The 21,343-nt window shown below is 39.5% G+C and overlaps 1 protein-coding gene across 1 annotated transcript; it reads left to right on the top strand.

Annotated features, from left to right (window-relative positions):
* The first annotated feature begins 3,104 nt into the window (after positions 1–3,104).
* Positions 3,105–8,653, top strand: LOC149925856 (uncharacterized). Its single transcript, XM_090161809.1, has 3 exons — positions 3,105–3,111; positions 3,873–4,094; positions 8,121–8,653. The coding sequence occupies exons 1-3, from the start codon at positions 3,105–3,107 to the stop codon at positions 8,651–8,653; spliced, it is 762 nt and encodes a 253-aa protein (XP_090017935.1).
* The last annotated feature ends 12,690 nt before the right edge of the window (positions 8,654–21,343 follow it).

Below are 21,343 nucleotides of genomic sequence, written 5' to 3'. Positions count from 1 at the left end.
GATCCGTTACTTGGTATAATGAATCAGATACAATTTGAGATCAGATTGCTGGGTGTAATAAAAAACCTGATCTGACTAACCGAATGTATTAAGATATCTGAAAATTACGACCTGAATAACCCGAGATTGCCTCATTAAAAGGAATTTAATGTAAAACAATGACAAAAGTACATAATAAACCCCTTTCGGAAGAAATTATCTAACCAAGGATAAGGGAAGAGAGATAAGAAGGGATTGACTCAGAACACGTTCGATTAATTCCCCTTTTTCCATTCCGTCAAAAAGTAATCTCCCAATTTGGAAATTGTCCTTGAGAAAATCATAATAAGACGTATCCTTTATTAAAAGAGCCTTGATTAAATAACGCTCTGGTCCCATTTGACCGAATTCCCATTCGACGGAATACGTTTTTCATTGGTGTCCCATTCGACTGAAAATAGCCCAAATGTGAGATTTATAGCTAAATATATCTTTGGTCCTATTCGACCGAAATTCAATTCTATTTTACTACCGTCTACGGAGGCCCTAAGCCCAACCTAACGTAACCTAACCTAACCTAACCCTTTCCAACCCAACCTAACCCAACCTAACCCAACGCAACCTAATCCAACCTAACTCGACCTAACCTAACCTAACCCAACCTAACCCAACCTAACCCAACCTAACCCAACCTAACCCGACCTAACCCGACCTAACCTGACCTAACGTAAATTGAATGGGACTTGAATTTTCCAACCCTTTGGGCTCGAAAATATTCGGTGGAATAGGAAGGATATTTTTGAATTGAATGGGATTTTGGTCGAAATGGACGATACCTGAAATAACCAAACAGGAATGGTTATTTAATGTGGTTCTTGGTGTTGGAGGTTCTGGAATCCAAAATAGTCAACACCGAAAGTTTCCAATTTTCTATCGTATGGGTAAAAATAAAAAATAAAATCTTTAACTGCTACAAGAGTGAAATTCACAAGAAAGAACTTTATAAAGTTACTTAATCCATGGATGATCAAAGAAAATATAGTTAAAGTGTTGGTTGCACGAAATTTTAGCTATTGCTAATTAATGATTCATTAGAAAGAGCAAACATTTTATAGCAAGTACAGAAAATTTCATCAAAATCGGTTAAGTGGTCTTTGAATTATTATAAAAAGAAGTCGAAATGGTGGAAATCGAGTTTTTCGGCGAATTTCCAGACTTCTAAAATTCTTCTCGGCACCCATGACGTCAGAAAATGCGAAGCGTATCATTGGCTAATTGTCAGTAATACATTTCTTTACATCTGGGATTAAAAGCGGGTTGATTTAACACCCAGGTAAAAGTCCTACGCGGTAGTAATTGAAATAGGCATACACAAGCCTACGTAGTAGAAAAACGATATGGAACCGAAGGCTCCTTGTAAATTCTTCTTAAAACGTCGGGTCGTAAATTTTTTTATTTTATTTCGATAATAAGCCTAATATTATGATTAAAAACCTCTGGTTTGAAAACTTCTACAAGAAAACAGAATCCCTCCACTTCAATTCCTTCTATTTTAGGAATAAAACAACAGCTTTGATTTGCCCCAAATTGCTCGTGCTACGGAGGAGAGAAATTCGTCGAAAATATCAGGATTTTGGAGAGCGAAAAAGGTCAGTTTCGGACTCAAAGTTAATACACTTAGGCTTGGAAATTTGTTTCGACAATCACATTTTTGGAAAGAGAACGTCCTGGGCTTCCAAACAAGCCCGCATTCATTCGTTTTTAATACTATCGATTTTTCGTGCAACCAACACTTTAATAAATAGTCCTTATTAAAGTCAGTCCGTTCTAGTGACGTTAATTCTTTAGTCATTGACGTAAAAAACACATTTTTTTAACATAGTTAGATACTCCCATAAGTAACAAAATCATTCCTAAGTATGCCATAAATTCATTTTATTTACCACGTAAGTTACGTCACTTCTAACTACGTGACGATAAACGCGGCATCAACTTTGTGGAAGCGAAATGGTAGTTAGAGAATATAAACCTCATGCCCTAGATTCGAAATAAGAAGGCTTTCAGATTGGCTTTTTTTAAACGAAACGTTTACCCACTTCCGGCACGTGACCTCCGAAATGTCGGCCTCCATCGGTCGCTGCCACCTAGGAGAAACAAACACGAGGAAAACGCAGCTAGCTTTTAAACGCGGTAACGCAGTGTTGTGTGCAAATTTCATTGGAGGGGCCTTTACGCTGCACGTTTCACGGGCGGAGGGAAGACAATTTCCGAATTTTCCCCTTCCGACGGTAGCAGGCGCTAAAGCGTCTAACCAATGAAAAATGTACGCAAGAAAATGCACGACTTTTGACGGGTTGCGTTCTCCTTTGTGGGGTGTTGTGTTTGTAGCTCCTAGGTGAAATGGACTTGGAAAATGTGGAGAGTTCCTCGCGCGTTTCTGGCTTTGACAATGTGTAGCTTAATTGCTCGTACCCCGCGATCGCGAGATTTCGTTTCCATGGTAACCTTTTCTATAGCCCAAAGATTATTAGAGTTTTCCATTTTTGGGTCCGCTTATTGTATGTTCCGTGTCAAACATGGTCTCATTGATTTTTATTCTATTCTTAGGAGTGATTATGTTAAGTATATTTTTTCTATTCTTATGAGTCATTATGTTAAGAATGATATTTTCTTCTATTTTTATGAGTGATTATGTTAATAATGATATTTTTTTCTATTATTATGAGTGATTATGTAAAGTATGATATTTTTTTACTGTTCTTATGAGTGATTATGTTAAGTATGATTTTTTTCTATTCTTATGAGTGATTATGTTAAGTGTGATTTTTTCTATTCTTATGAGTGATTATGTTAAGTATGATATTTTTTACTGTTCTTATGAGTGATTATGTTAAGTATGATATTTTTTACTGTTCTTATGAGTGATTATATTAAGTATGATATTTTTTCTATTCTTATGAGTGATTATGTTAAGTATGATATTTTTTACTGTTCTTATGAGTGATTATGTTAAGTATGATATTTTTTCTATTCTTATGAGTGATTATGTTAAGTATGATATTTTTTTCTATTCTTATGAGTGATTATGTTAAGTATGATATTTTTTTCCTTTCTTATGAGTGATTATGTTAAGTATGATATTTTTTTCCATTCTTAAGAGTGATTATGTTAAGCATGAAATTTTTTCTATTCTTATCATTTTATGCCGCCTTATTTCCGCTTAAGAGTAAAAGAAAAATATAATCCCTTAATGATAAAATTAGCCATGGTCAAACAATTCAATCTATACGATAATCCCTTAATCCTTCAACATTTAAAATTTAAGCTCAGTCACTAGTTTCATAAATAACACTCTGGATTTTGTCCCTAAACTTTCGGTTTAATAAAGTTTTACGATTTTGGTTAAATAATTTAAGGGTGACTTTTTGGGAACATTGGAAGCTATTAATTTCCGCTGACACCTTTTTTTAGGTGGGCGAAGAAGCTAAGCCGATTTCACCTACAGTTTCCTCTCGCCATCTGTCCGATAACTTTTGAAAAATTAATATAGCGGCAACATCTGCCAAGATACGTAATGGGTCGCCGCTCGGAAATGGCGTATTCGTGTTTCCAGACGTTATTCGCGCATTTAATAGCCTGTCATTATACTCCCAAGAAAGGACCTTTCCTGAATTTTAAGACCCTTAAAAAATAAAGAATGTAAAAGGAAATGAAAAAGCGTAGATTTCGCCTCTCGCTACTCGTAATCAAATATTATGGAATGCCTCTCTTAAAGAAAATACGCGTAAAATTGAATCTTCGCCAGTCTGCCCACATAGTCCCGAGAGCCCGTTCAGACTGACGTTTACTTGGGACGAAATGATAAGGCTAATGGTGGTCTATTTTCTCTTCAGGTCTCGAGGGACAAGGTCAGGAGGTACTTAGCGGTGGAGAGGAAAAGGAATCGGATGCCGCTCGAAACCGCTGGGACCTGGCTCGTGTCGTTCGAGGGGTCAACAGAGCGGTCAGACGATTCCGACACCTTTGCAAACTGGCCATCGTCAGCGGGTCGAATCCACGACAGCTGATTACCACTGTCCTTTGCACCATTCCCACTGAAGCTTCCACGACGCCGGGTATAAACGGATAGCTCTATAAGCAGGAGCTCATAGAGATAGGAGTATTCAACCCATGCCAACGTGTTAAGTCAAATCAATCGTAGCGTTCGACTCTAAATCTTTTGAAATTCCAGTAATGAAGATATATAATTAAAAATCCCCTTTTACCGGGGCGCTATCTATCGTGCAAAAGAGAAACTATAGGAGGCGGGATATGACGTAAATTACGTAGTCACTTCCAGGAAACGGAAGTTAGTGAAACGGCTTTTGATCACGCGCAGAATTTCTCGCAATGACAGTCAAGAGAATTTCGTTTCCATAGTAACCATAGCGCAACGATTATAAGAATTTATATTTTTGAGTCGGCTTATTGTATTCCCCGTGTGAAAAAAGGGCTCAATAGGCGTTTCTATAAAGTAACATTGGCCTTCTTGTTTAGATGTATCGGGCGCGTCACTCGTGACGTAGAAGTGACGTTTCACTATGATAGGCAATAGACGCTAGCATCTAGGAGCAACAAACACAACATCCCACACAAGGAGAACGCAACCCGTCAAAAGTCGTTGATTTTCTTGGGTACGTTTTTCATTGGCTAGACGCTTTAGCGCCTGCTGCCGTCGGAAGGGGAAAATTCGTAAATTGTCTTCCCTCCCGCCCGTAAAACGTTCAGCGTAAAGGCTCGTGACGCTCGTCCAATGAAATTCGTACACAACCCTCCGTTAGCGTTTTTAAAGGCTAGCTGCGTTCTCCTTGTGTTTGTTGCTCCTAGCTAGCATAAACTGCCATTATAATCAACTTGTTAAAAAGTTCTACACGTGCGTCTTGATATTTTAGCGTAAACGGGCTCGAGCGATTTAGCGCGTGCGACCCGAAATGAAAACATTTTTTTCCTAAATAATCTTATAAAAATATAAGCAAGCGATGCTAAAATTATATTAAAATGCAAGTTTCATTATTTATAAAATCAAATTTACGAATAACGACGAGGAAAAACTAATGGCGTCTGCTTTAGCCCCTACCTATCTAGGTTTCGATGGCGAACCAAAGGGGGTGTAGCGATAGTTTTCGGTTCCAAATTGTTATATAGAGGCATATTTATGCGTGAGTACGTTAGAAATGGAAAAGGTATGGCAGCCAATGGAAATTAAATTAATATACATGTATAAGAATGAGAAATTCTAAAGTTTAATCTTGGACGAATAATTACGGGACCCGAAAAATAATGGCGCGCTTGGTGCTTTTACGGCAGCGCCGCTTGTAGCGCCGTAGTGTCAAGAATTGGAAAGATTCTATCCAAATACTAAACAGGTGCCCAATATTTGCGGACGACGTTAGGCCTAGCGTTCTTAGCTCGTCACTGTCGTCAAAGCTTTCACCTTTATTTCCGTTTTGACTAGGGCTGTGCAAAGTATTCGTCATTATTCGATTTGACCAAATTATTTGGTCATTTTTAGGCTAAACTATTCGAACCGACAAATCGAATTCTAGTTTTTAAAATTCTAGAATACCAAATAGTGTACTTTGAAAAACCGACTATTCTATTTAAAAAATATATTCAAAAATTAAAAGATTATTTGGTATTTGCACCAAATTTCTAACGCCAGAGAGCACTAAGTTAGTAAACAAAAAAAACTAGCGTTTTTTCAGTGCGACGAAACGAAGCAAACAAAATTTAAACTTGCAAGTTATCTTGACGTTTGTTAATTGGAATAGATTGTGTGGGCACAAGATAACTATGAAGTAGAGATGTATACATACTAGCAGGGGTACCCAGCTTTATTTCCCGGGGGAAATATGCCTATGTCAACATTATTATAAACTTATGATATAACCAAATGGTGAATAACAATTTTAACCAGTTTTACATTGATAATTGATTACATAATAATTTGGCTTTTATTATATGGCTTAGTGTCTATAGAAGAAGGCTTTTAAAAAATGCAATATTTTAAGTTTTTAACCTTTTTTGTGTATGACTAAAGAATTAAGTAACACGGTCTTTTGGCTAAGACCAAAGTATTACTTGTATAAAACGTATATACATAATTATTTAATTAATTCAATTAATTAAAGTTGTATTTAACTCATTACACTTTCATTTTTATTCCAATACAATTATTACTGAATATTCTAAAGCCTATTAAAATTCCAAAAGCCTCACTTCTATTAAAACAGCATAGCAGACGGCGGAATGCGGGTCACTTGACATTTTTACGCACGTGTTTTGTATTTGTATATAAATATTTCGCGATTCTCTCGGTAGGAGCCCTAACGGGCGATGCAATTTGTGGAACCGGGGATTTTGGTTAGGTTTCGAGTCCAGTAATTATTCGTCCAAGGTTTAATCTCATTGGCACCATTTTAAATTTTAACCATGACGACTCATGTCGATTTAAGAGAGTCCGATATACACGCTTCCTAAGCTGAATACTCATATCTTGATGAACTCCAGTTGTTGAAGTTAACAATAATAGTGAGTGTAGGGAGCTGGTGGCTCGCGCTACATGAAGGGCTGGCCACCACCCTTTTAAAGGCATAAAATGTCGCTAGATTAATTGGGCCTGCGCATTAGCAGAAGCAAATGATCTGAAACGGTAATGGCTACATTTGTAAGTATTTTTTTTTATATAAAACTCAAAGTTTATATTACATTATTTTAAAATATTTTTATTTATCTATTGATTAAAGTTGTACATTTTGGTCATTTTCATAAATGAAAATATTTAAAATTACATTAAAACTTAATATTTTCTTAAGCCTTGGCAAAAATGGCCAAAATATACAACTTTAAACAATAGATATAGATTAACTAATATTTAGATTTTAAAATAATGTAATATAAACATCGAGATGTATAAAAAAATACTTGCAAAGTTGTTTTATTCTTCAAATGCTGTCCTACGAAGCTGCGATGCATCCATTACCGGCCGTAGCCTACGTGATTTAATCACAATGGCTTATACTTTAGACACGGCCTGAGCAGTAGATTCGACTTACACGCGCTCCTAGCGGAAATTTGCGGTGAATTCGAAGAACCAGAATATATTTTATTTTTCGAGCAAGCATGGGCCTTGATTAATTACGTGGGTCGACAACTCGGCTCATTTACTTCTAGTTTTAGCCTAGATTATTATTATTCGATATGAAAACCCAATGCGGTGTAGCTAAAGACCTATGCTCCCCTCCCACGCTAATTTCCTTTTAACCGGTATCTATCCTGTAGATCGATAGGAATTTAGGGGTCCAATGAATAGCCTCTGTTTAATTGCTTTAGTGAATCCAGTTCCACCATCGATTTTCTCTACATATCTTCTTTTTTAACCGGTATTTAGCATGTAGATCGATAGTAATTTAGGGGTCCAATGAAGCAGGGGGGCCCATCCGCATTTCGGGGTCTGCAGGGGTCCAATGAAGCAGGGGGGCATCCGCATTTTGGGGTCTGCAGGGGTCCAATGAAGCAGGGGGCATCCGCATTTTGGGGTCTGCAGGGGTCCAATGAAGCAGGGGGCATCCGCATTTCGGGGTCTGCAGGGGTTCAATGAAGAAGGGGGGCCATCCGCATTTTGGGGTCTGCAGGGTTCCAATAAAGCAGGGGGCATCTGAATTTTGGGGTCTGCAGGGTTCCAATGAAGCAGGGGGGCCACCCACATTTCGGGGTCTGCAGGGGTTCAATGAAGAAGGGGGGCCATCCGCATTTTGGGGTCTGCAGGGTTCCAATAAAGCAGGGGGCATCTGAATTTTGGGGTCTGCAGGGTTCCAATGAAGCAGGGGGGCCACCCACATTTCGGGGTCTGCAGGGGTCTAATGAAGCATGGGGCCACCCGCATTTCGGGGTCTGCAGGGTTCCAATGAAGCAGGGGGGCCACCCGCATTTCGGGGTCTGCAGGGGTTCAATGAAGAAGGGGGGGCCACCCGCATTTCGGGGTCTGCAGGGGTTCAAAGAAGAAGGGGGGCCCATCCGCATTTTGGGGTCTGCAGGGGTCTAATGACGCAATGGGCCCCTAGTTACGGCACTGGATAAACCTCTTTTGGCGTACATTGCAGAAACCGAGACGACCAGAGCGGGTCCCGCGAGCCACAACCCCAACCAGGTGAATCTCGGGGGAAGAAGCACTTCGACGGGCTCGACCACAGTCCGGGGGGTCGAGATCTTCATCGTCGGAGGAGTCCTTCTCGTCTGGGTCTTCGCCATTCTCTTCTTCTTCAACAAGTGGGGCAAGATCCGTCGCCTCGAACCTTACCGGCCTTCGTACCGCCGCAAAATGATCATGGCGGAGTACGGGGCCCCGGGGCCCTCGATCCGCCGCTACCCCACCATCGACGAAGCCGTGGGCCCGGACGACCCGGACTTATTGCCGCGCGCCGACTGCTACGTTCAAACTGACCGCGATCGCGAGTCGGCTTCGTCGGACAATTCGGACATTTTCACCATCGAGACGGTCATGCAGACGGGGCCTTCGACGGCGCGCCCGAGCGTCGACCACACGGCCGAACACTTCGGTGAAATCAGGGTCAACTGTTACACGGACAATGAAAATTACAAAGGCTACCATTGCCTCGTTTCGACTGTCGTCTGACTCCTCCCCCCCCCCCACTTATCGTGCCTTGACCCAAAAAACTCCTAATTATCAATTCTTAAAGGAAAAAGTGGCGCGTCATAAGGATCAAATGCCATCTTCAACGGAGACCACCAAAGCCTGAATTAATTATTGCCAATAAAGAAATCGCGCATTCAATTGACATCAAAGCCACCTCGCGGCCATAATTGTAAGTTGTGATATCAATTGCACCCGTGTATTATTAACCAAAATTGTAGCTCATCCCGAAATTAATATAAATAAAATTTAACGCAGTTCCTTACTTAGTCATCCTTAAGCCCCCTATTTAAACTTTAACAATGTAATATATATTCAAAAATCAATAATAAATAAAATAACTTATCATTTAATTCTAAATCTCAATTAAATTCACACGCATCACATGTAAAATTGTTACTGTTTGCTTTTTTGCGTCCGCCAGCGCTCGTAGCCTTTTACAGTGACACGCTAGAGGGCGATATTCTTTCTCTAGTGACGCCACTTTTTCTCTAGTGACTTCACTCTTTCTCTAGTGACGTCATTCTGTAAATAGCTTTCAGTAAAACAATATTATATAGATCGATACACATTTAAAAACGGAGTAGATCCGACTTCATGGGCGTATCCAGGATTTTATTTCAGGGGGGGTGCTGACGGAAGTTTAAACCCCCAAACCCCCCGCCCCTTAAATACGTTAACGGGGATTACGCCATTAGTGGCTGAATTTTAAATACTGAAAGTCTTAGTAGATGGCGCTAGCAGTATGGGCCAGAGAAACTTAATTAAAAAAAAACCCGCGACAAAATGCGAAATTTTTATGATGGTTTTCGTATGGGCAGTTTTATTTTGTAATAAATCTATATATTATTTCCTTTCCTCCAAACAAATTGAAATTGGTGCCATCTAGAGTAAATAAAAGTATTAAAATTGAACCTTTAATGGCTCCGATCTAAACGTTTGTTTCCCTGTAAACAATTCGGGAATCGGTCTCATGATTTTCTTCCAAAGAACCGAAAGTGTTGTTTTTCTCTAAAGTGGGTCAGAACTTCGCTCATGGATACACCGAAAGAAATCTAATTTTCATACCGTACAAGGAAAACTGTCTACATGACTATCATTATGCAAATTTGAAAATAGTCTTTTTAAGAAAATAAACCTTGATAAAAGTCAGCTCTCTAGCCGCGGGTTCGGACCATCGATTGGTTTTTCGCTCTGCTATTTTCCTATAAATAAAATCAATAATGTTGCTTCACTTTATTCGATCTGGTAAATTATAGTGGAAAACTCAAATGGACTTTTCTGGTTGAAAAATGAACTTTTCGAGTCAGCCCATTCGATCCCCGCCCACAAATGAAGCGGTTCACCTCGAAGAAAACATGGTTTTGCCGTTTACCCAAACTATCTTTCCGAGGAAATGGTCTCTTTTATACATTTAATATTTTCAACTCAAAATGACCCGTTCAATACATTATTAAAATAATAAAAGAAAAGAGCACTCGAAAATGTGAATTATATGGGAATAAAATCCAAACAAATATACCTCATATTTCTTATTTACATGTATAGGAGTTTTATAAACATCTAAATACAGCTAAAATTTAAGGGTTTTATGTGGTGGAAATGTCGAAATATAGGCTCGAATATTGGGGTTTTACGAAAGTTATGGAATGATTTATTCAGTTAAATAATTAATTAATATATCCGTTTTACAGGGTTAAAATATCCCAAATATACGAATTTTACACGGTTTAAATATCGTAAATGTGGGAATTTTACAGGGTTAAAATATCGGAAATGTGGGAAATTTACAGGGTTAAAATATCGGAAATATGGGAATTTTACAGGGTTAAAATATCGGAAATGTGGGAATTTTACAGGGTTAAAATATCGGAAATGTGGGAATTTTAGATATATAGGTTAAGACATTTATCGATATATAGGTCAAGACATTTATAGATATATAGGTTAAGACATTTATAGATATATAGGTTAAGACATTTATAGATATATAGGTTAAGACATTTATAGATATATAGGTTAAGACATTTATAGATATATAGGTTAAGACATTTATAGATATATAGGTTAAGACATTTATAGATATATAGGTTAAGACCTTTATAGATATATAGGTTAAGACATTTATAGATATATAGGTTAAGACATTTATAGATATATAGGTTAAGACATTTATAGATATATAGGTTAAGACATTTATAGATATATAGGTTAAGACATTTAAAGATATATAGGTTAAGACATTTATAGATATATAGGTTAAGACATTTATAGATATATAGGTTAAGACATTTATAGATATATAGGTTAAGACATTTATAGATATATAGGTTAAAACATTTATAGATATATAGGTTAAGACATTTATAGATATATAGGTTAAGACATTTATAGATATATAGGTTAAGACATTTATAGATATATAGGTTAAGACATTTATCGATATATAGGTTAAGACATTTATAGATATATAGGTTAAGACATTTATAGATATATAGGTTAAGACATTTATAGATATATAGGTTAAGACATTTATAGATATATAGGTTAAGACATTTATCGATATATAGGTTAAGACATTTATCGATATATAGGTTAAGACATTTATCGATATATAGGTTAAGACATTTATCGATATATAGGTTAAGACATTTATCGATATATAGGTTAAGACATTTATAGATATATAGGTTAAGACATTTATAGATATATAGGTTAAGACATTTATCGATATATAGGTTAAGACATTTATAGATATATAGGTTAAGACATTTATCGATATATAGGTTAAGACATTTATAGATATATAGGTTAAGACATTTATAGATATATAGGTTAACACATTTATAGATATATAGGTTAAGACATTTATCGATATATAGGTTAAGACATTTATCGATATATAGGTTAAGACATTTATCGATATATAGGTTAAGACATTTATCGATATATAGGTTAAGACATTTATCGATATATAGGTTAAGACATTTATCGATATATAGGTTAAGACATTTATCGATATATAGGTTAAGACATTTATAGATATATAGGTTAAGACATTTATAGATATATAGGTTAAGACATTTATAGATATATAGGTTAAGACATTTATAGATATATAGGTTAAGACATTTATAGATATATAGGTTAAGACATTTATAGATATATAGGTTAAGACATTTATAGATATATAGGTTAAGACATTTATAGATATATAGGTTAAGACATTTATAGGTAAGTATTAAGCATTGGTGATTGAAGAGCTGATAAATATTTAGTATATAATTATTCTGAAAAAGTGGAGCTGAGTGTACTTGCATTGATTGATTTTCGATTACGCGTATGGTTTTTTTTGTAATAAATACAATCTTTTTAAAAAAAATGTAATTCTTTAAGTGTATTTTCGTATTTTTAGTTTCACGATATTCAAAATATTTTGTAGGCGCCAGGGGCGCGTGAAAATTCTAAGAAGTAATTCTTATCGTGATAATTTTTCTCCCCGTGAGAACTCGCTAAAATCATGCGTCAAATCAAAGATAATTTACTAACCATTCTATATTCTCTGAAATTCATTTTCGTCCACAATAATATCATAATGTTTATTTTCTTCAGCGTCAAGTAAACTGATTAGAATATTAGCTGCCGTTTTTATTTATAATTACCACACCTTTTTGACCAAGTGAGAATGCTCAATCAATTTTTTAAAAATGTTCACAGGGTGGACCCTTGGAATCGGTCAAAATCCCATGCTATTTTCTATGGGAAAATTTCCATTTTATGTTGTCAAAAACATTTTTCGTTGTCATGGCAAAACCGTTGCCCATTGAATAAAATCCCTTAAGGATTTTTCAAGTTACATGAAGGTCTACCAATCCCCGAGTTTGAACAAAATCGGTGTGTAACACCTCGGGTAGTCTCCTTGTAAGTGCAAACCAGAACGGTGGTAGTTAGTGTAGGGCGCTGTTGGCTCTCGTGGCATGGATGGGGTTTTCACGACTCTCCTACGCATTGTAACCCGGCCCCCTGAATTAATGGCATTAAAATTCGCCTGATGACTTGGGCCTAAGGTGCTGCCTTGGGTATTAGCCCAGCTGATTATTATTAAAAACATTGACTGTGTCGACTGTGTCGGAATTCAACTAACGGACCTGCCCAAATTAAACCACTGAGTCTGTCACCTTCCACGAGCTCTCCTCTACAACTCAACCCTTCTAAAATGACCAAAACGCCCTCCTCGTTCAAAGAAACTTGACGTTTCAGCCTCCAAAAAATCACCAACTCCTTCATTACCCCCTCCTGGAGCCCCTACACGAACCAGTATCGATGTTAAGCTGTTGAGATCCCAATAAGTCTCCGATCTTACCAAAACGCAGATTGAACAGGGTGAGTGCATTGCCAAACTCAAGAGTCAAGACCGACCAGGAGGCGAAAGATGTTATAATTGCCGACCTAAAAGCAACAATAAATACCCTTTCTACTTCTCTGAGCACCCACCACACCAAAGTCGGCAACTACCAAAGTGATGTGGAGGAGCAGAGTGTCTTACTCGATGAACACATAGCCATTATGAGTTTCTATCTGGTGTAAAATCCTTAAAGGCCAAGGACAGCACAGTCACATTCTCATGTTCGATTGACCGCTCTCCGGTCCAACGACTTGCCCAACGACTGGCAGTCACTGAACTAAGGAAACGTCAGAATGATGGATAAAAGGATCCATGCATCCGTAGTGGAAGGGTTTTTAGCCGCGCTCTCCTATATCCTACAGAAACCTTCCAACAACGCTACCACCTCAGTTACAAAAAACTAACTGTAGTACAGGATGTGCGTCCTGTCCCCTTCCCCGCTGTAAATAATGTACATACTGTAATCCCATTAACTACTTTAATCCCGTTAACTATTCGGAGTCATGACTCTATCATCGGACTAAACTCCACCAATGGTGAAACTGCCTCTTCGAACTTCTTTCATACTCATTAACCCATTGGCTAAGCCCTTCCTTCCTCAACTATGCACTCTCACCCGTAACCTCACTGTGCCCGCTACCTGTGTTGCAACGTTATCAGCCCCCACCTGCTCCACTATGCTCCTCTCTAACGTCAATGGGCTCACCTCTCTCTACAAGCTCAATGAGCTCACAACACTTGGTCAATTGAATTCTCCAATCTATATAGCCATAACTGAGACTAATTGGACTGATAACCGTTTGGACAGCGAACACGCTATATTCCATTACTCTTTTTTCCGATCTGACCGTGGTTACAGCCCCTATGGTGCTGTTGCCCTTTATGTTGTTAATTCCCTATCCTAAAGGATCGTCACTTTCAGTGATATTAGCTTGCAACTGTTTAACCCTAGTTCCGATTGCTTGGATATTCTAATGATTTTACTGTCTCATAATACCTCATCTTCAGTTATAACCCTGTTCGTGGTGGCTTACCGGTCTAATAACCCCCAACATTATAATCATGAGCTGTATGCTGACCACCCTTCCCGCTAGTTGTGTAATACTGTAAAAGACAGGGTTACCCCTTGATCGTTGTCGGCGACTATAATTACCCCCGCATTGATTGGAGTGTCCAATCGCCTGCTCCTTTGGCCTGTCAACCTACCAAAACCTTTTTGGATTGCGTTACCGACAACGGACTTTATCAGCTTATCGATTTTCCCACTCGTAACGGTGGCCTCTACCAGAACGACAATGTTCTCGACCTAATCCTGTCTTCCAATCAAAACCTTGTTTCCGCCCCAGAGATGCTCGCAGCCTTGGGACGTAGTGACCTTGCTACAATCTTGTTTAAAATTTAACTACAAGGTGCCCGTGCTACCTTTTTTCCTAGACCTAACTTTTTAAAGGTGACTATGAATCCTTAACCAACTACCTTTCCGGTGTGGACTGCATGATCCCTGGTCCTTACTGCTCCTAGCATCTCTGAGGCGTGGTCTGCAATGCTCCAGATTCTACAAACCGGTATTGGTCTTTGTCCCGTTACGACAGCCACCGACTCCCCTTAAATGCAACTTGGGTTCTATTCGTAGTCGGACATTCAAAAATTCTGCACGGTCTAAGCTATTGCTAGCTTAAAAGCAGTCTGTCCCCCAACCAGTTCTGTCCTTGGTACACGAAAGTTATCGCCAGCCTCCAATGCCCACACTTCTCACTGCCCGAACGTTCGGCGTAAATTCGAACACAACTTAGCTAACAGTATCCAAAGTAACCCAAAGGCCTTTTGGTCACACATCAATCGGTTCCGTTCTAAAAGAGCCGGTATAACAGATCTAAAAAAACCGGATGGCACTTTCACTGCCAGCACTCCTTCTACGTAGAGTTTGTAAGTTATCTCCCCACTGGTTAAAGGTCTTCGGTTTCCCCTTCCCTTAAAAACTGGCTGAAGTTAACGGTAATAGTAAGTGTAGAGAGCTGACGGTTGGTTCGCGTGGCATGAAGGGCTTGCCGCCACCCTCCTACGCATTGTAACCCGGCCACCTGTTACTTGATCACGTACAAGCAACATTGCTTATGAGGTCGACGGTGGTACCTTGGGTATTAGCTCTATTTTAAAAAAAAATTCCGCCCAATCAGTAACCTGAATCAAATCCCTAAATTAAATCAAAGCCTCGTGTATGATCAAGTTGCTAATCACTTGTCTAAAACCAACTTCTTCTCTCGGTACCAGCACGGTTTCCTGACCAAGCGGTCATGTCTCACTGGAGGCTACTAACATATGGTCTGGATGATTGGACGGAGCGTCGGAGCCTTTAGCGTAGACGTTTCAAAGGCCTTTGACTCGATTCCCCACGTTACCTTCCTTGAATCCCTAAATGATGCGCGAATTACTGATGATGCCCTCGCCTGGATAGCGAACTACTTAAGCGGTCGGAAGCAACGGGTCGTCGTAAATGGGGTGTCGTCTGACTAAAGTGACGTGGGTAAAGGGGTTCCTCGAGGTTTGGTTCTGGGTCCCCTGCTCTTTAATGTCGTCAAGAATTCTCTACCTGACGCAATCCTCAAAGCTGTCATCCTCCTATTTGAGGACGACTCCAAGCTCGTCCATAAACTTAAGGATGTGTCTCACAGGGCCTTCCACTGGAAAAAATCGCGTGGGCTTGCCTTCAATGAAACTAAATGATCCTTCTCCACCTAGGGCATAAGAATCCCAACTTTGTTTATAATATTAATGGCACACCCCTTACTACCACTCTGTCCGAACGGGACCTTGGTGTTCAGGTTGACCCCTCTCTCAAATTTTCCACAAACACCAGCAAAGTCCGTTGCAGTTGCAGGGCTGGTCCGCCGTAATTTGTATTTCAACTAGCCTCAGCTGGTCAAATCTCTCTTCAATTCCCTAGTACTTTTAATGACTATTGTTCTCCAGTTTGGTCCCCTTACTTGGAGACTGACCAAAAACCACTCCAAAAAGCCCAGAACCAATTTACTAAATTGGCCAACAAAGTCTCGGCCCTACTAGCACCCGGTCGCGCACAGGCTCGTCACAAACTCCACAACCTATGCCTTCTACACACGTTTCCCCACAATAACTTGGTTCTGGGCATTTCGGACTACTTTTCCCTCGACACAGGTTCTCGAACCAGAGGTCATTCCCTCAAGCTAGTCAAATCCCGTGCGAGAACCACTCGACGGCCAAATGTTTTACCCCACTTCGTTATTAGTGACTGGAGTACTCTCCCACAAACCATTGTCCACACATACCCTCAGCAACGTTGCGAGTGCTCCCGCAACGTTTGTATCCCGTCGTGCGAACAGTGATCGTTGCGCGTCCCAGCTTCGACTGAACCGCTTTGTTGACCATTTGGGCAGCGATTCATGACGTCATCAAGTCAGTTTTTACAAAAATTGTCAATCGTGAATTTTTTTGTGCCTAATAAAATTTTTATGCCTTTTTTAGAAAAAAAATGTCTCGCAACTTTTTGTCTATTTTTTTAAAAAAAATACAACAAATTTCTTCATGGGTGCATTCATTTTTAATTACAATGTTTTGAAACATAACACAAGCCGGAAGTAGTGGCGTACTCCTGTAATCCCAAGCGTCTGGGAGGCAGAGTTTGTGGATGGCAGTTTGAGGAAGACCACCAATCCCCCAACGGGTGGTCGGAATACTTCCTCACCCCTCTCCCCACGTATCCCCCCGTTGGCGTGGCCTTCACACATATCTCGCCCTGATTATTCAAATGGACGAGAGGACTGAATTGTCCCACACGTCACAATCGACTAAAAAAAACATAACTCAAATGCGTGAGCAGACGAACTCCTAATTATATGGCTATACTACGCGTGCCCAATTTTCTTCAAAACTCACTTTAAATCAAACGTGTGAACAAAAAGATTTCCAAACGCTAAGAACCGCAACGAGATCGTAACGAGGCCAAATGTTTCCGAGGATATGTGTGAACGTGGCTTATATAAGAGTTAAATTTCGACAGAAAGTAACTTTCCATGAAAGCGCGAAGGAAGCTCCGTGAAACCAAGGATCCTATATGTTAGAAGGATATGAGGCGAGGGACGAAAAATGGCAGCGCCGTCGGTGGGTCATGCGCGATAGAGAATCCGTCTTTAGATTCCGTCAAGGACAAAACATGGAGGAAGCACCGCCAAAATTTGTCCTTGAGGGAATAGAAACAAGACGTCCCGCGTTTAGAGGCTCTCTTAATATCGACGGCGCTGCCGGCGTTTTGAAAACACGGGCTGGCCGGAGGGCTACATATCCTTCTAACATATAGGATCCTTGGTGAAACGCTTCCCAACTAAAAAGTGCGCTGGAGTTGACGGAGCGGATTCTCCGGCTTCTTGAGAAACAAAACCTTTGGCTCTCGAGTCGACCGTCGCTTCTTTCTCTATTCAGACAGTCTCTAATTCTTCGTAAGTAGAGAGTTTTCTTTAAAGATGACTTGACGTACCTCACCATTCTCTCTCAGAACCCCTCCCACCAATCTGCGCGTTCCGCGATGTACCTTCAAGAGATACGGAAGGTACCGAAACATTTTGCAATTTCTGAACGAGGGGGAAGTCACTCGTATACAGGGTCTTTTTTTTTTGCTCGGAAAAGTGTTTTTTTTCAAAAACTATTTATAGTACCGATTTCAAATTTGGAAGGTCAATTCTCTATACCGGGGGACATCAGTTTGAGAAATTTGAGCGTTTTCGGTAATGTTTTTCACCAATTTTGAAAAATTATTTTTCGACCACTAGGTGCGAGATAAAAAATTTCTATTATAAAGTTGTAGGCCGTCATCGAAAACCCTTAAAAATTGTTCACTCGACGAAAAACAATTTATTTATCAGTGAAAATTCGAGCTTGAAAAATTTACAAGTTGGTGAAGCCAAATTACGATTGTTTGAAACGATAATTGAAAAGGGAACAAGTCTAATACAAACGTAGTAGAGTTTTCACACTTGAAAAAATGTACACGTTTGGTTTTTAAATGCAGATATTTTATTCACATAAATTTTTACAAAACATTTTCAATAATATCACCATTGGCTGCAACACAGGTTTGTGCGCGGACAATTAAGTTCTCAAACGCTTTCTCTACCATTTCTGGTGTGACGTCTCGGCAAGCACTGATTATTCGTCTAATGAGTTCCTCCCTAGTTTCAATGGGCGTGGCGTATACCTTTGCTTTAACGAATCCCCAGAGAAAATAATCCAGCGGTGTTAGGTCAGGTGACCTTGCTGGCCAATGCACTGGACCATTTCTCCCTATCCACCTTTCAGGAAACTCGTTGTTGAGGTGCTCAGTTACTTGCCGGGAAAAATGCGGAGGGGCGCCATCTTGCTGAAACCACAACTGACGTCTTTCAGCCAATGGAAGGTCGTCGATTGCGTCACTCAGTTCGTTCTGTAGAAAATGTAAATACCTTTGGCCGTTGAGGTTCGTCGGCAGGAAAAAGGGACCAATCAAACGGTTTCCAACAAGTCCAACCCAAACATTGACCCGTTCAAATTGAACCTGGTGATGATATTCAAAACCCCAATGTGGGTTGATGTCAGACCAAAGATGGCTGTTTTGATGATTAAAGGGCCCATCTCTAGAAAATGACGCTTCGTCGGAGAACAAAACATGGCGCAAAAATTGTCTATCTTCTTGGACAGCATTTAGTAACCAGTTGCTAAATTCATAACGTCTTTGATGGTCTCCGTCAATTAGTCCTTGGTGGAGCGTAGCTCTGTATGGGTGATAGCGATTCTTACGAAGAATTTTCCACACACGATTTGCAGAACAACCCAAATCAGCAGCGGCGTTAGCGCAACTGTGACGAGGATATGCCACAAAGTACGCGAGTACATTGTTCTCGAAGTCTAAATCCGGTTGACCCAATCCGCGAAACCTAGGTTGCAAGTGACCAAATTGATTGAAATCGTGAATTGCTCGTCTTACTGTATTTACAGATGGTGCTCCATTTGGATGTCTTTCTGCGAAGATTTCAGTCACTCTTCTAAGGTTTTGCGCTGCTTCTCCATAGTAAATGGCAACTATCTCGGTACGCTCAGCTACTGAATAACGAGGCATTGTTCGAAATATTATCAAACACTGATAATAATCTCCCAAAGTTTTCCTTTAAATACCCAATGCATGTTTAGGATTGACCTATAGCCTCGTGTTTTTTAAATTCGGTCGTTTTTTTAACCAAAGTTTCAACTGGATTAGGTAATTCGGTTTCAATTATCGTTTCAAACAATCGTAATTTGGCTTCACCAACTTGTAAATTTTTCAAGCTCGAATTTTCACTGATAAATAAATTGTTTTTCGTCGAGTGAACAATTTTTAAGGGTTTTCGATGACGGCCTACAACCTAGTGGTCGAAAAATAATTTTTCAAAATTGGTGAAAAACATTACCGAAAACGCTCAAATTTCTCAAACTGATGTCCCCCGGTATAGAGAATTGACCTTCCAAATTTGAAATCGGTACTATAAATAGTTTTTGAAAAAAAAACACTTTTCCGAGCAAAAAAAAAGACCCTGTATATTTTGTACACCTGATTACTGATTTTTGTATAATATTCGGTGATTGTTCATAATGTTTGGGGGATTTTGCAGTGATTATTCGCAATTTTTCGGTGATTTCCAGTGATTATTTTAAGTGAATTCCCGTGATTACCTAGGATTTGTACACCTGATTACTTAACTGACTACCCCCTCGCTTTGGGATAACGTAAATTAACAGACTATTTAAGTCGATTTCGGAGCGTTTAAACGTTTTGGCGTTATGATTGTATACAACTCGCACCATTCCGCGCTATAAACGTTTCGTATCCAGTATGGTTCTCGAATTTCCTTCATTACATTTCATTTACAGCAGCGTGTTTGAACCGAATGTGACATTCGTTAGTAATTATTAATTACAAAATCCACGGGTGGCGCTTTCTATAGCTCAGGTTAGCCGCGTCTATACGTCCTCCCACGCGCTCAAGTCCTTCTTCTGGTACCTAAAATTTCGCTCCACAAATTTCTGACGTTTCTAGCGCTCATGTTACTCAAAACAATTTGAACCTTTTTTCTCTCTACGTGTATTGGATTCGTATGACCAAAGGGGAAAACATCTATTCCTTCAGTTCCCAAGATTTCTAAATTTAAATCTCGGGACAATTTTCCCGAAATAAATGACCTGTGGCTGGCGCAATCTAGTACACACCTAACTGTAAAAATAAATGACCTGTGGCTGGCGCAATCTAGTACACACCTAACTGTAAAAATAAATGACCTGTGGCTGGCGCAATCTAGTACACACCTAACTGTAAAAATAAATGACCTGTGGCTGGCGCAATCTAGTACACACCTAACTGTAAAAATAAATGACCTGTGGCTGGCGCAATCTAGTACACACCTAACTGTAAAAATAAATGACCTGTGGCTTGCGCAATCTAGTACACACCTAACTGTAAAAATAAATGACCTGTGGCTGGCGCAATCTAGTACGCACCTAACTGTAAAAATAAATGACCTGTGGCTGGCGCAATCTAGTACACACCTAACTGTAAAAATAAATGACCTGTGGCTGGCGCAATCTAGTACACACCTAACTGTAAAAATAAATGACCTGTGGCTGGCGCAATCTAGTACACACCTAACTGTAAAAATAAATGACCTGTGGCTTGCGCAATCTAGTACACACCTAACTGTAAAAATAAATGACCTGTGGCTGGCGCAATCTAGTACACACCTAACTGTAAAAATAAATGACCTGTGGCTGGCGCAATCTAGTACGCACCTAACTGTAAAAATAAATGACCTGTGGCTGGCGCAATCTAGTACGCACCTAACTGTAAAAATAAATGACCTGTGGCTGGCGCAATCTAGTACACACCTAACTGTAAAAATAAATGACCTGTGGCTGGCGCAATCTAGTACGCACCTAACTGTAAAAATAAATGACCTGTGGCTGGCGCAATCTAGTACGCACCTAACTGTAAAAATAAATGACCTGTGGCTGGCGCAATCTAGTACACACCTAACTGTAAAAATAAATGACCTGTGGCTGGCGCAATCTAGTACGCACCTAACTGTAAAAATAAATGACCTGTGGCTGGCGCAATCTAGTACGCACCTAACTGTAAAAATAAATGACCTGTGGCTGGCGCAATCTAGTACACACCTAACTGTAAAAATAAATGACCTGTGGCTGGCGCAATCTAGTACACACCTAACTGTAAA

The sequence above is a fragment of the Leiobunum rupestre genome, chromosome 10, assembly GCF_980474605.1.
Source record: "Leiobunum rupestre chromosome 10, qqLeiRupe1.1.hap1, whole genome shotgun sequence".
Taxonomy (NCBI): domain Eukaryota; kingdom Metazoa; phylum Arthropoda; class Arachnida; order Opiliones; family Sclerosomatidae; genus Leiobunum; species Leiobunum rupestre.
This window is presented reverse-complemented; position numbering and strand designations above follow the sequence as displayed.

Excerpts from the sequence above, each read along its gene's own strand:
- LOC149925856 (XM_090161809.1), top strand. Across the intron at positions 4,095-8,120 it reads TGAAGCTTCCACGACGCCGG|AAACCGAGACGACCAGAGCG; the intron begins GTATAAACGGAT and ends CGTACATTGCAG.